This window comes from Perognathus longimembris, chromosome 3, assembly GCF_023159225.1.
Source record: "Perognathus longimembris pacificus isolate PPM17 chromosome 3, ASM2315922v1, whole genome shotgun sequence".
In the NCBI taxonomy this organism is placed as follows: Eukaryota; Metazoa; Chordata; class Mammalia; order Rodentia; family Heteromyidae; genus Perognathus; species Perognathus longimembris.
In genome coordinates, this window is record NC_063163.1 from 12,959,514 (window position 1) to 12,972,166 (window position 12,653).

Below are 12,653 nucleotides of genomic sequence, written 5' to 3' on the forward strand. Positions count from 1 at the left end.
CCGTGATTCTCAGATCTCAACCTCCTGAGTAGCTAGGACTATAGGGATGTCCAGGTTTGTTTTATAATAACATTGTTTCCAATGTTGAAAACCTGATTTCAGTTGCCATACTCACTGGTATTAGAACTAGGGAAGTGAAAGGGAATATCAAAATTGAGAGACAAAGGATAAAAAGACAAACGACTCCAAAAGCAATACTTGCAAAACCATTTGGTATAAACCAACTGAACTCATGGGGAGAGAGGGAAAGGGGGAGAAGGAGGGGGGAATGAGGGAGGAGGTAACAAAGAGTACAAGAAATGTACCCAAGGCCTAACATAAGAAACTGTAACCTCTCTGTACATCACTTTGACACTAAGAAAAAAAAAAAAGAACAAATGGAATAAAGAAGTGGCTGTATGTACTTATAAGTGATATATATATATATATATATTGTTTATTTGAATTAGAAAAAGAAAGTGGAACAACAAAATGGTGAGACAAAGGACAAAGGACAAACCAATGTAATAGCAATATTTACAGGAAAATATGTTGGAAAAGAACTTTACAACTTGGGGGGAGCCTGGGGGGAGGAAAGTGGGAGAAAAATGAAGGAGGGGGTAATAATATTTGACAAAAAATGTGCTCATTACCTTACATATGTAACTGTAATCCATCTGTACCCCGCCTTGCCAATAAAATTAAATTATAAAATGGAAAGAACAAGTGAAATGTTGTTTAAGGAAGTGCATACTGATGGTTTAAAATGTCCGTTTGGAACATTTGGAATTGTATTGTATCTCCCTGACTTATATACCAGGTCCAGTTCAAGCTGTGGTTTTCAGATCTCAGTCTCTAGAGTAGAATAGCTAGGTTATACAAATAATAGTCACTGGCACTTCTTAGGATTTACATATTTTACTCAGGATTTTGTTGTTGTTGTTTTATTTTATTGTTCTTTACAATGGGTGGGGTAAGATAGGTCTTCCACGGTGCTATGAATTCTATATGAACTAAAGCTGTGATTAGCTTTTCAGACAATACAGGAACACACCAGTTACTTTAATCAGGCAGGTAGTAAGTTATTTGCACAAGATTTACTTAATTTTTGTGCACATTAGTTCTCCTAACCCATTCATTATGCCGCTCATAAAATAACTCATTGCCTTTCAAATAAAATGCAAATTCTTCCCTCGAGTATGTAAAGTCCATTGTAGTTATTTTCCTCATTTTTATACTTCCAGTAATTTGTTTCAAGAAATATTACGAGTTCTCTCCTCTGGAAATACAACCATTGCTTTGTTCATGATGTTCCCTCCTTATGTGATACTTTTCTTCCCTGCTGTCAGTTGCTGAAAGCAGGTCAGAAATCCCTTCTCTCAAATGTCACTTTCTCATAAATATTGCAGCCAAATATTTGTTTGTTTACAGGTTTGCACTTCATCTGTCTCCTCCATGAAGTATTTTATGATTTCCCCATTTGGATAGTCTTTCTTTTCTCTGTGTGCACACAAACCTTTCATTATTTTGCCTGGCATTTAATGTGATATGGGACACTGTGCAAAGTTTTCCTTCAGTATTTATCACAAAGAAGAAGGGGTGATAAACGGGGATTGTATCTGCTGACACATCCAATCTATGGTTTCAAAATTGAAGTCTCACCGAAACTTGTGTGAATTTATCATACACATATTTATATATGCCAACATACATATTTATGTACATACAATATGTGTATTGTATATATATGTAATCTCAACAATTTATTGGCTTTTGCAGCAGAATTATGTAGATATGGGTTTATTTCTGGTTTAGTAAAGTGCTATATAATCTTAAACTGGGACAACTTCTATCTACTGGTATTTCATTGAATTTTAAAAATTTATTTCTTCTGTTGATCATAGCATCACATTTTTCACTATGGTTTCTTATTTTCTTTCATTGATTTGATATAAATTCACTTATGAAATATTACAGAAGAGCTGTTTAATCTGATTTACAAGCTAGGAGGGTTCCTTAAAGTTTAATTAATAAGTCTTTCATCATTTTTCTCATCAATGTAACATCAATCTACTCAATGAAAACCATTACTTATGTATTCATGAAAGTGCGCTTTGTTCAAATTCTATTATTTTTTTTTTTTTGGCCAGTCCTGGGCCTTGCACTCAGGGACTGAGCACTGTCCCTGGCTTCTTCCCGCTCAAGGCCACTCTGCCACCTGAGCCACAGCGCCCCTTCTGGCCGTTTTCCATATATGTGGTGCTGGGGAATCGAACCTAGGGCTTCATGTATGGGAGGCAAGCTCTCCTGCCACTAGGCCATATCCCCAGCCCCCAAATTCTATTATTAAAAGCTGTGAATGCTATACATAACTTTTAAAGAAGACGGAAAATGATTTTCTGTGATTCATTAGGCATCCGTATCATATTACTTGGAATCTTGTTAACAAAGTAGCAAGCAGCTAGAATGAGTCTCAATTATTTATTAACCAAACTGGAAAGGTACAAGAATAATATTCATAGTGCTCACACATTAATTAAAACGTATTTAGTTTAGACATGTATTTCACTTCTCTTCATTGTAATTTTCATCATTACATGAGAGTTGTTTAGTTATTTCAAGTATTTATATGTCTGAATATTGAACAAGATCATGAAGTAATTGTTATACTTTTCTGTGGTTTTATTAGGTACTTGTACTATGAAGATCAATGTCCAAAGATTATTCAAGATTATATGAATTATCAATATGTTCATGATCTTTTCATCTAAGTAAACCTAAATAATGATTTATTTTGCATATATTTATTAAGTGAAAACATAATAAGCAATTTAATTATTTTTGTTACATTTATCTTAGTTTTGTCATAACTAGTAAATGATTTATTTAATACTTTGCCAAATAAGATTAATGCATTTTAATTAAAAATTTTCATGCTTTACTTTAGAAAGAATGCATGAACTTTTATTTCCCCATTTGTTTGGTGCTGAGAAATCAAACACATGGCTATATACCCATTTCCATATTCTTTTTTTTTAAATCTTCACTTTTACATGTTTGTATCTGTGTAGTTTATTGTATTGAAATATAGTTAAATATTTCACACATGTGGTTGCCAAGGGAAATTGTTTCTCTTGGTAGTATGGTAGAAAAGAATAGCAAGAACTGGGTTCCGTTTTCATGGTGGCCTGTCCCAAAGGATTTCTTGAGAATTTTAGGGTTGTTGTCAATTGGTCTGGAATAAGTGTAAAGGAGAAAAATTTATGTTGTTAATTTCTTCTTTCACTGTCCTAATGATAGATGTCACATAAGTATCTCCATCTTAGTCTGGGAAAGTATTGCACAGCCTGTCTTTGAATCCTCTGAATTACATATTAATACAGAGGAGTTTCATATGAAAATTCCATCAATGTCCATTGTATGCTTGGAGCAAATGTACCCCTTATATTATATTCTCTTAAACTTTTTCCCGTTTTTTTTAAAAACAATATTTTATGACTTTTCACTTTATTATCTCCATACCTTTGTGATTTACTTTGATGCACTGTAACTCCAAGTACTCATAGCTTTCCCCTTCCCTACACATATTCTCAATATAAATATTCAAAACTATTTCTATGATATGTGTACCTACATGTACATGTTATCTGACATTTAGATTAGAAAGAGGAAATAAAATATCCCCTAGACAATGGAAAATAACATGAAATAAATTATATAATATGAACAAATGCATATTTTTATAGTTGTGGAAATGAAAAGTTGTACTTTTAGAGCTCTTGTTAATCTCCATGCCTAGGTAATTTTGAGCTATAGATAATTAATTTATGGTGAAAGTATCAATGTAGAAACATGTCGATTCAGTCTATAGCACTGCTTTACTAAATAAATCAGACTCTCTGTAGTACCAAATAAAAGTTCATGTGTTTTTTTTTTCCACTGTGTACATGAAGCACAATATTCACTCTCAAAGTCATCCTTTGTATTACAATTTAGATTCATCTGCTAGAGGCTGATATGGAGTTTCTAACTCAGAAATCCAAAGCAAAGTATAAACAATTGGTCTATTCATTCCAGACTATAGAACATTAACTAAAAATTACACCTAGATCTAGGAACTTAATATTCCAAATATATTACTCTTCTAAAGTAACCTTATTTGAATTGGATACTTTATGTTTTAGTAAACACCTCTCCTGAGATATCCCTTTGGGAAATGCTTCAGAAACTCAATAGTTTCGTTATAGTGAGAATACCTCGTGATTGTTGTTACTATGACAAAGAACACTAACAATAGATAGTTGTAAATAGGGTTGATAAAAGAGTAGAGAACCAAAAACTGATTTCTCGAATATTTAGAATGTGATGATGAGAAACTTATAAAAGATAAAAATGACAGCATATGAAATGAGAATAATATATAAGCATCTATTTTTTAATAAAATTTTGAATTGGTGAGTTGGTGGCTAACAGGAAGGCCTCAGCAGCAGTGTTGCCTTGCCTGATGGAATGGGCCCATCTGTTTGAACACCTTTCATGCCTGTTCTGCAGACTGACATCACCAAGACAACACTGGCACACACCACCACCAAGATTGATGTCATTTACAAGGCTTTTGATGAAAGCAAAACACTTAAAAATTGCTAAACATGCTGCACAATATAGAGCTGCTACATAACCCAGAAAATTCATAGATAAATAACAAGAGAAGAATTTGCTGATGTTAAGATGTTTAAGATTTATAATCACCCTACCTTTCCATGTCTGTTATTGGCTTCAACTTAGGGTCAAACACGTTTTGCCTGAGATTGTTACTGTGAACCATCTTGTCAAATTGAATTAGTTTGTGGACAATATATATTTTAAATTTTAAAACAGAACTAGGGAATCTTTAACTTCTATTTCCCCCATTTCCTGAGGGAAGAACAGGACAGTCCCTGTCTCACTCTTTCTCTTCTATTTCTTCCTGTATAATTCGTTTCTCTAAAATAAATACTTGTGAAAACTCAAAAAATTAGAAGCAGAGGCATTGCAATATAAAATATATTATTACATAAGAATTGTCTACAAATGAATTAACTGACATAACGTAGATTCAAGGGCGATCTCAAATAGTGTCATTCGTTAGAAGGCCAAAATCAAAGTTCAGCAAAATACATCTCAGGAAGTGGGTACTAGGAAGTGGGATGGGGTCAAGGAGAAAAGGTAAGGCAGATAAAATGGAGAGAAATTCAGATGAGCTTCCAATATATACCCTACAAAATTAAGAAGGGTGTGGGAGGTAAGGGTGGGGAAGGATTGATGAAAATGCTGAAGGGCTGACATTGATCAAGGTATTTTGTATTCCTTCACTGTTTTATTAGTTGGCAACTTCTTTGTATAACTAAATATAATAATAATAAAAAATTTAAGGAAAAATGAAAAGAATTATAAGCAACACTGCAACAGATTTTAGAAACTGCACAGGGAGTGATTTTCTTATAGCCTGTCCTTAGCAGCTCTCTGATTCATTTCTTTAATATTTTAAGCTATTTGGACTTAGAGATATTAGAAATGTAGGGAAAGTGTTGATGAGTCATTGGTTTCAGTAACATGAGCTTTGATCGGCATGCCTAGAAGAAAACTTGTGTTTTCCCATTGGTGTTTGTAAACAGCATCACTGTTTTCTACCGTGAAAAGACCCAGGTGGCAGTTCGTGTGGGTAGGGATGGAAAAAAATGAAGATTAAATGCCATGTCAATCCCGTAATTTCAGGTTATTAGTGAAAGAGCAAGCAGTGAATAGAAGAGTCAAATTTTAAGTGCAACAAAAACATAGAAAATATTTATTTCATATCAGAAATTTGAAACCATTCCAATGTAATAGAGGAATTATTTTGAGTGAAAATTATGTGGCATAGATAGCTTTTTCAAAAGAGACATATAATAACACTTAAAATAGTTTTCAGGGCTGGGGATATGGCCTAGTGGCAAGAGTACTTGCCTCGTATACATGAGGCCCTGGGTTCAATTCCCCAGCACCACATATACAGAAAACGGCCAGAAGTGGTGCTGTGGCTCAAGTGGCAGAGTGCTAGCCTTGAGCAAAAAGAAGCCAGGGACAATGCTCAGGCCCTGAGTCCAAGGCCCAGGACTGGCCAAAAAAAAAAAAAAAGTTTTCAAATAGAATTGGGAATAGGGCTAATTATGATTTATTTCAAGATCTTAACACAAGCAATATCCTAGTAAACGTTTCAGAACTACAGTACTTTTAGATTATTAAGATGATCCAAAATTATTTCTTTAGTTGTTTTACAAGTCTCAAACAAGTTTAGCACAGGTAAAATATTACAATGTTTCTTAAAATTAGAAATGTTACTTATACTTTGCTACTTTCATTACCCATCTTTATTTCAGCATACTATGGTCAGTGGTTTCCTAAACACTTATTAAAAATTAAAAGACCACAGTCATCAATCATTAGATACTCTTTTCAGTTCTAGTGGATACTTGCATGTACAATACCTTACCACTTAAGCAGTAATTTGAACCAAGGTTTTGAAGTAAAAAAAAAAATCATTTTACCTTCCTGACACTTAGATTTGTGAGAAAACACTAGCTGAATATCCTTCACTGGTTCGTTTTTGTCATGAAACAAACCCAAAGCTAACAAGTTTTTGAGCTTATAAGAATGTTCAGAAGCAGAAAATCTGATAATGTAACCTACTACACATACACACACACATACACACGTATATGCACATGCACAACACACATACACACATGTATATGCACACCCAACACACATACACACATGTGTATACACACATGCACACATACCAGATGAATTTTATTTCAACTTATATTTCTTTCTTGGCAATCATTATAATATCTTAAAATCTTGTTAACATTTAAACCTAAATTGAAGTATAGTAAATATTAAACATTACATAGAAAATAAGAGTTTGAATTGCATATTATTCTAATAAATAAGTGTTGTGATTTTACTGGCTTGGTGAAACACTTTACTTTTCACTCTTTTTTCTTTTTTGTCCACATACAGAGAGAGAGTAAGATAGAGATAATGAATCTGATAAACTGCATTCACACCACTTAGAAGAACGCATATTCTTATTTCTGCTAGTAAGAAGAAACCTCAGTTTGCAGCAGAATCATTGTAACTTTTAATCCATTGCTGTTTAAGCCTGCTCACACTCTTGTGAGTTGATCTTCAGCATTAAATTAAAAATATGATTATGTCTATTAGAAAAACACATTTCTTCATGTGAATTGTCTTCCAACTTTGCATTTTTATTGGCCTCAGCTCCTTTAATCAACAAATGTGTTTTATAAAACTAGACCTTGAAGAAATGGAAGACTGGTGCATGAAATATTTGAATGTCTTTCACTTACTACTACAGAAAAATTCAAAGCAGAGTTTTACTTTTATGAGAAGGTATATCATACCAGCAGACCAAATGTGTTTAGGTGATTTAGAGTCAGGTCAATCTTCAAGAAAAGCTGTCATGTCTGGACTGTTTTAGCTTTGCTTTCAGTAGAACAAGAAGTAAATGAGTAGTTGAAAGTCAGTTTCTCTGGGGATGTTAACTACATTAACTGTTATATTACTCTCTCGATTACTTTGGCCTTTTTCTTATATGAACAAATACATGTACAAAAATTGGAAAACACAGGACCAATAGTCTTCCCTCAGTGACAACCCAGAAGAGATAACCACTTGATAGATTTATTTTCCCTTTTTATAATTGAGAATTTATATTTTTGTGATAGTGACCCAAATAGTAACACTAGAGATGATTTCAAAGCTACATAATTCAATTCAGTGTTTGGTAAGATTTTTCTTCCAAGAGAGCAAATGCATAAGAATTGAATTCAAATAGTTTTGACCACTGATTCATTATCTGTTCATTAATTGCTTGTGGGACATGTGAAGCATATAGCAAGCATTGTTTTACTTTTGTTTCTCAAATGAGTCCTCACATTTTGGGTGTCCAACATTGGCTTTTGTTGTCTGAGGCTCCTACCTGAGCTTCCTGAAGAGCTGATCACCAGCACGTGCTACCCACCTAGCACTGCCTACAACACATGCAACCCACCTAGCGCTGCTACAATGTGGCTACGCTGCAGAGTAAAAACACTGCAAGCAGCATACTCCTATTTTAAGCATTTTACAATTTAAATACTTAATAGTATGCCTTCTAGTTCCACATTTTTTTTTATCAATATTCCTTTATTACTCATCCATGTTCAATGAACCGTGCTTCTTGAAAATGTTTGTGAGCCTCAGGATGGCAATCACACATTACTTTTCCTCAGAAAAAAAGTCATTTCTATTGTAACCCATTAACTAAAAATAAAGACCCTCCCCCCAAATAAATGTTCTGAGTACAAACAAGCCAGCTTCTCTTCATTTCCAATTCCTCTTGCCCACTTCTGAACCGATTGTCCACAGTTCTCTGTGTTGATCATACTCATCCTTAAAGGTATTTCAAAGTCAAAGTTTCAAAGTGGTGGCTCACTTACAGTTTGTGATTTGCAGCGTTCTCTTGACTTCTCCGCTCCCCGAGCCCCCGCAACCATCCTCATCGTCGCAATCCCCACTGACTTGCTCTACCGTGCCGCCACCGCTGCCCAGCTGAAGAACTTCCCACTTGTCAGGTTTGGGTGATCGACCCTGCAACAACTAGATACACACACACACACACACACACACACACACACACACACACGTAATTATTAACAGCAAATTCACAGTTCTAAGTGCTCTGTATCATAAAACTTAGGTAGAAAATAGAATGATTCTCTGTCATGGTAATACAGTTTTGCTGTAGCTACCTTACCAAATCAAATCATCACATATATATGCATATATATACTAAATAAATAAACATACTACAATAGTGATAACTAATGGGTTCAGTCTCATGCCATGGAAGAGCCACCATTTCCCTATTAACTTTGTGATAGGGCTTTGAATGACAGTTTGGAAGCAAATAAAAGCAGCCACCCAGTTTATGGGTAGTCTGGCAGAGGAATATGATGTCTGAAAAAAAAATGTTTCGGTATGATAAACCAAATTTCAATATAGTAGAAATTCAACTGAAATTATATTGGCTGAGTATGTTGAATTCCTTTGCAACCAACCAACCATCCACACATTCCCAAAGAGAAATAAAGCACTATCTTAGTAGAAAAAGCACTCATCAAAATAATCAAGAACAGGGCTGGGGATATGGCCTAGTGGCAAGAGAGCTTGCCTCGTATACATGAGGCCCTGGGTTCAATTCCTCAGCACCACATATACAGAAAACGGACAGAAGTGGCGCTGTGGCTCAAGTGGCAGAGTGCTAGCCTTGAGCAAAAGGAAGCCAGGGACAGTGCTCAGGCCCTGAGTTCAAGGCCCAGGACTGGCCAAAAAAAAAAAAAATCAAGAACTTCAAACATAGTTTCATTTATTCTTTTATAGATAAAATATATGGTACAATGTGAAATGGCTCAGAATTCAACCTTGGGACAAAAACTTTAGGCCTTACTTCTATTTATTTCTAAAAAGTCATTAAAAATTTAAGTAATTCCTGGGTCTTGGTTGTCAAGAATTCCATTTGCCTATATGAATAAAGTGAATGGAACAGCCATTTTCCCTACAGCGTAAAGTACTGGTAATACTTTTTGAAAAATATTGTAAATGTCTGAACTTCTTTCTAAAGAGGTGACTTTAGGGATAATAGAAACTTTATCTAAAGCTAAGATTAAGTAAGGTAATCTAATATGTGCTGTCACATCCCTAAGGCAGTTTTGGGGAACAAGTGACCAAAAGCTTCCCCTGTAATGTAAATGAATTGTACCACTGTTGCCTGCTTTGTCAATATTTAACTTAACACAGTGGTTTTTGAAAAGTTAATAGTTGTAACTTCTGTGATTTTCTGAACATGTATGATTATATCACAGATGTTAGTGGAATACACAATCCAATAACAGCATTTCATATTGAAGAACATAGAGGAATACAATCTCAGTACATCTAAGATAAGTGCACTTATATAAAGAATTCTTCTATCAATCAGTTAAATTTTGAAGTTCATAAATTTCAAAAATATACTTGTTTAAATGGACTACTTTCTAACAAAAAGCAGTGCTAGTCACCTGACAATAACTTTTAAATTCTTATTTGTGTTTGCTAGAATTTCTCAAAGAATACATACATTTTCCTTTCCTTTTTGTGAAAGAAAGTTTGAACTCACACCCTTCTAGTTGCTTGTTTCCTTGGATGGTACTCTACTACTTGAGCCACACTCTAGACCTGTTTAATTTCTGGTCACTTCAAAGATGAAACTTGGCAGACTTTTCTGTCTAGGCTATGCTCTTCTGATCCCAGCCTCCTAGTTGAGTAGGATGACAGGCATGAGCCACTAGTGCCTTACTAGTATGTTAAATTTAAAAAGAAAGTTTCTTTCAAGATGAAATGAATTTACTGGATTTGATGCTAACACTAAAACATGCTGTTTGTTTAAAATGGTGGTGTGTTTTTAATTGTCTGGACAGGCACGCAAGGCTTCTGCGATGAAGCAACTCAGATGGCAGATGTGAAACAAATCATATAAAGAATCAAAACAAAAAATAGGGTGAGGACAAATGGTTTCATTGTATACTCGTTATCATTTGCTACTGAGAAATATGAAATCTATTGTATATTTAGTACAATCACAAAGGACTTGGACTCCAGACTCCAATGTATTTTGATACGAATCCTATTTCTGACACGCATTAACCATGAGATATTGAGAAATCTATTTGACTAACTTGGCCTTCTCATCTAAAATAAGGACTATTTATGTGTACCACTGTTCATATTGAAAGAAAAACATGTGAAGGACTTTACAAACACTTATTCTTCCAATATATTACAGATTAAAATATTTTGAATATTATTACCTATTTTATCATCAATTCTATTGCAATGGCAACAATTATTTCATAAAGAATCCAACTACATGACTTCCAATACAATTTTTGAAGTACTATCTGACAAGGTCAAATGTCACACTCTGATGATGAATTTGCTCCCTCTTTTCACCCTGATGTTGTTTACCAGTATTTTCTTACACAACTTTACTTCACTTTTATTTCCCTAAGATTTTTTTTCAGGATTTTTCTGGGATTTAGGCCAGAGCACAGATGGAATCCCTTGGGATAGAAGGAACACTGTATAAATCGCCCAGACCCAACTCAAATAACTGGGATGAAAAAATGCAAACAGAGAGTCCATGTAAAACAATGCTTAACATTTTAATAAGTGGGTGCTTGTTGAAAGTAATTGAACATATTATCTGTTGTATAGATTTTATTTATAACAATTGGAAAAATAATATTAAAATACATATAATGATTTCTGTATTCCTTTATTATGTCATTGACACTTTAAGAGACAGCTAAGGCAAATTTAAGGGAACAAATTAGGTAAAATAATATTTTAATTTAATTTAACTATGAGTGGAGCTGAATATTGAGTCATGGGAATTTCCAGCCTCCCCCTACCCCCATTGGATTGTGAATATAATGCCCTTTTCATAGGTACTCCTTTACAAAGTAATACAAACTTGCAAAGGTAACAAATGTCATTACTTATATGACCTTGTATTTACGATATCTGGGATGGATTAAAATAATCACTTGACTTTTGTAACCGAAAATAAAGTCCCTGGCTGACAGATTCAGAGACACTGAAAACAGGATTTAAAGGAAACTAGATTAAGCAAGTTGCAGTACTGGCCTTTAGGGTATAAACTGAACTGTTGTCCAAGGCCATCGAAGTCCAAGTGACATGGGATTGAGCTGCAACCCAAGAATAGAGTGCTTGGCTTTACTCAGCAAGAAGTTGCAGACCTGAGTCCTTCACCTGAGTGCTCTCATGAGCCTAAGTGGACCTGTTAGTGATTCTTTCTTAGGATCTTCAAATTCAGTTAAGTGCAACTTACCACTTAATTTTCACTGTGTGTAACTCTGACCAATGAGTCCAGCCAGCTTTCTGGTCTGTGGAACCAGCAAATGGATGTTATTTTGAGCTACTAAATGTGTGGTCATTTGCTATGCCAAAAGGAAGCAGAAATATGTTCTCTTATCCCTAATTGCACACTTCTTGTATGATATTTTTGAATCTCTATCACATTCCTCAGTACAAGAGGTCAAAATTTCCATAAGACACCACACCTTACCACAAAAGATGGTACACTTCAAAAAGAATTATTAGGTTCTGCATCTTTTCCACTTTTCTCTACTTTTTTTTTCTTGTAGGTCCTAGGGCTTGGCCTGGGCACTGTCCCTGAGCTCTTCAGCTCAAGGCTAGTACTCTAGCACTTGAGTCACAGTACCACTTCCAGTTTTCCAGTGCTTAAATGGAGATAAGTGTCTCATGGACTTTCTTGCCTGGGCTGGTTTTGAACCGTGATTCTCGGATCTCAGCCTCCTGAGTAGATTGGATTACAGACGTAAGCCATGGCACCTGGCTTTTTCTCTACTTCTTTAAATTCCTGTTTTCCACATCTCTGAACAAGAGATATATCTGTAGTATTTCTTAAAGTCAGCTAATCCAGTTAGGTATTATTTGAACCATTATTCTTGGACTTCTAATATTCTCATCTTCCTCTGATAGTAAGGAAGAGGATCTTAATGTAAGTT

General features: G+C 34.7%; 1 protein-coding gene across 1 annotated transcript in view; it reads right to left on the minus strand.

Annotated features, from left to right (window-relative positions):
- Nucleotides 1–8,406: 8,406 nt before the first annotated feature.
- The window catches only part of Gpc5 (glypican 5), a 455,251-nt gene continuing 451,004 nt past the window's right edge, over nucleotides 8,407–12,653 (minus strand). The window contains 1 exon segment of the mRNA XM_048341183.1: nucleotides 8,407–8,661. Coding sequence (XP_048197140.1) covers nucleotides 8,494–8,661 — 168 coding nt within the window. The 3' untranslated portion in view covers nucleotides 8,407–8,493.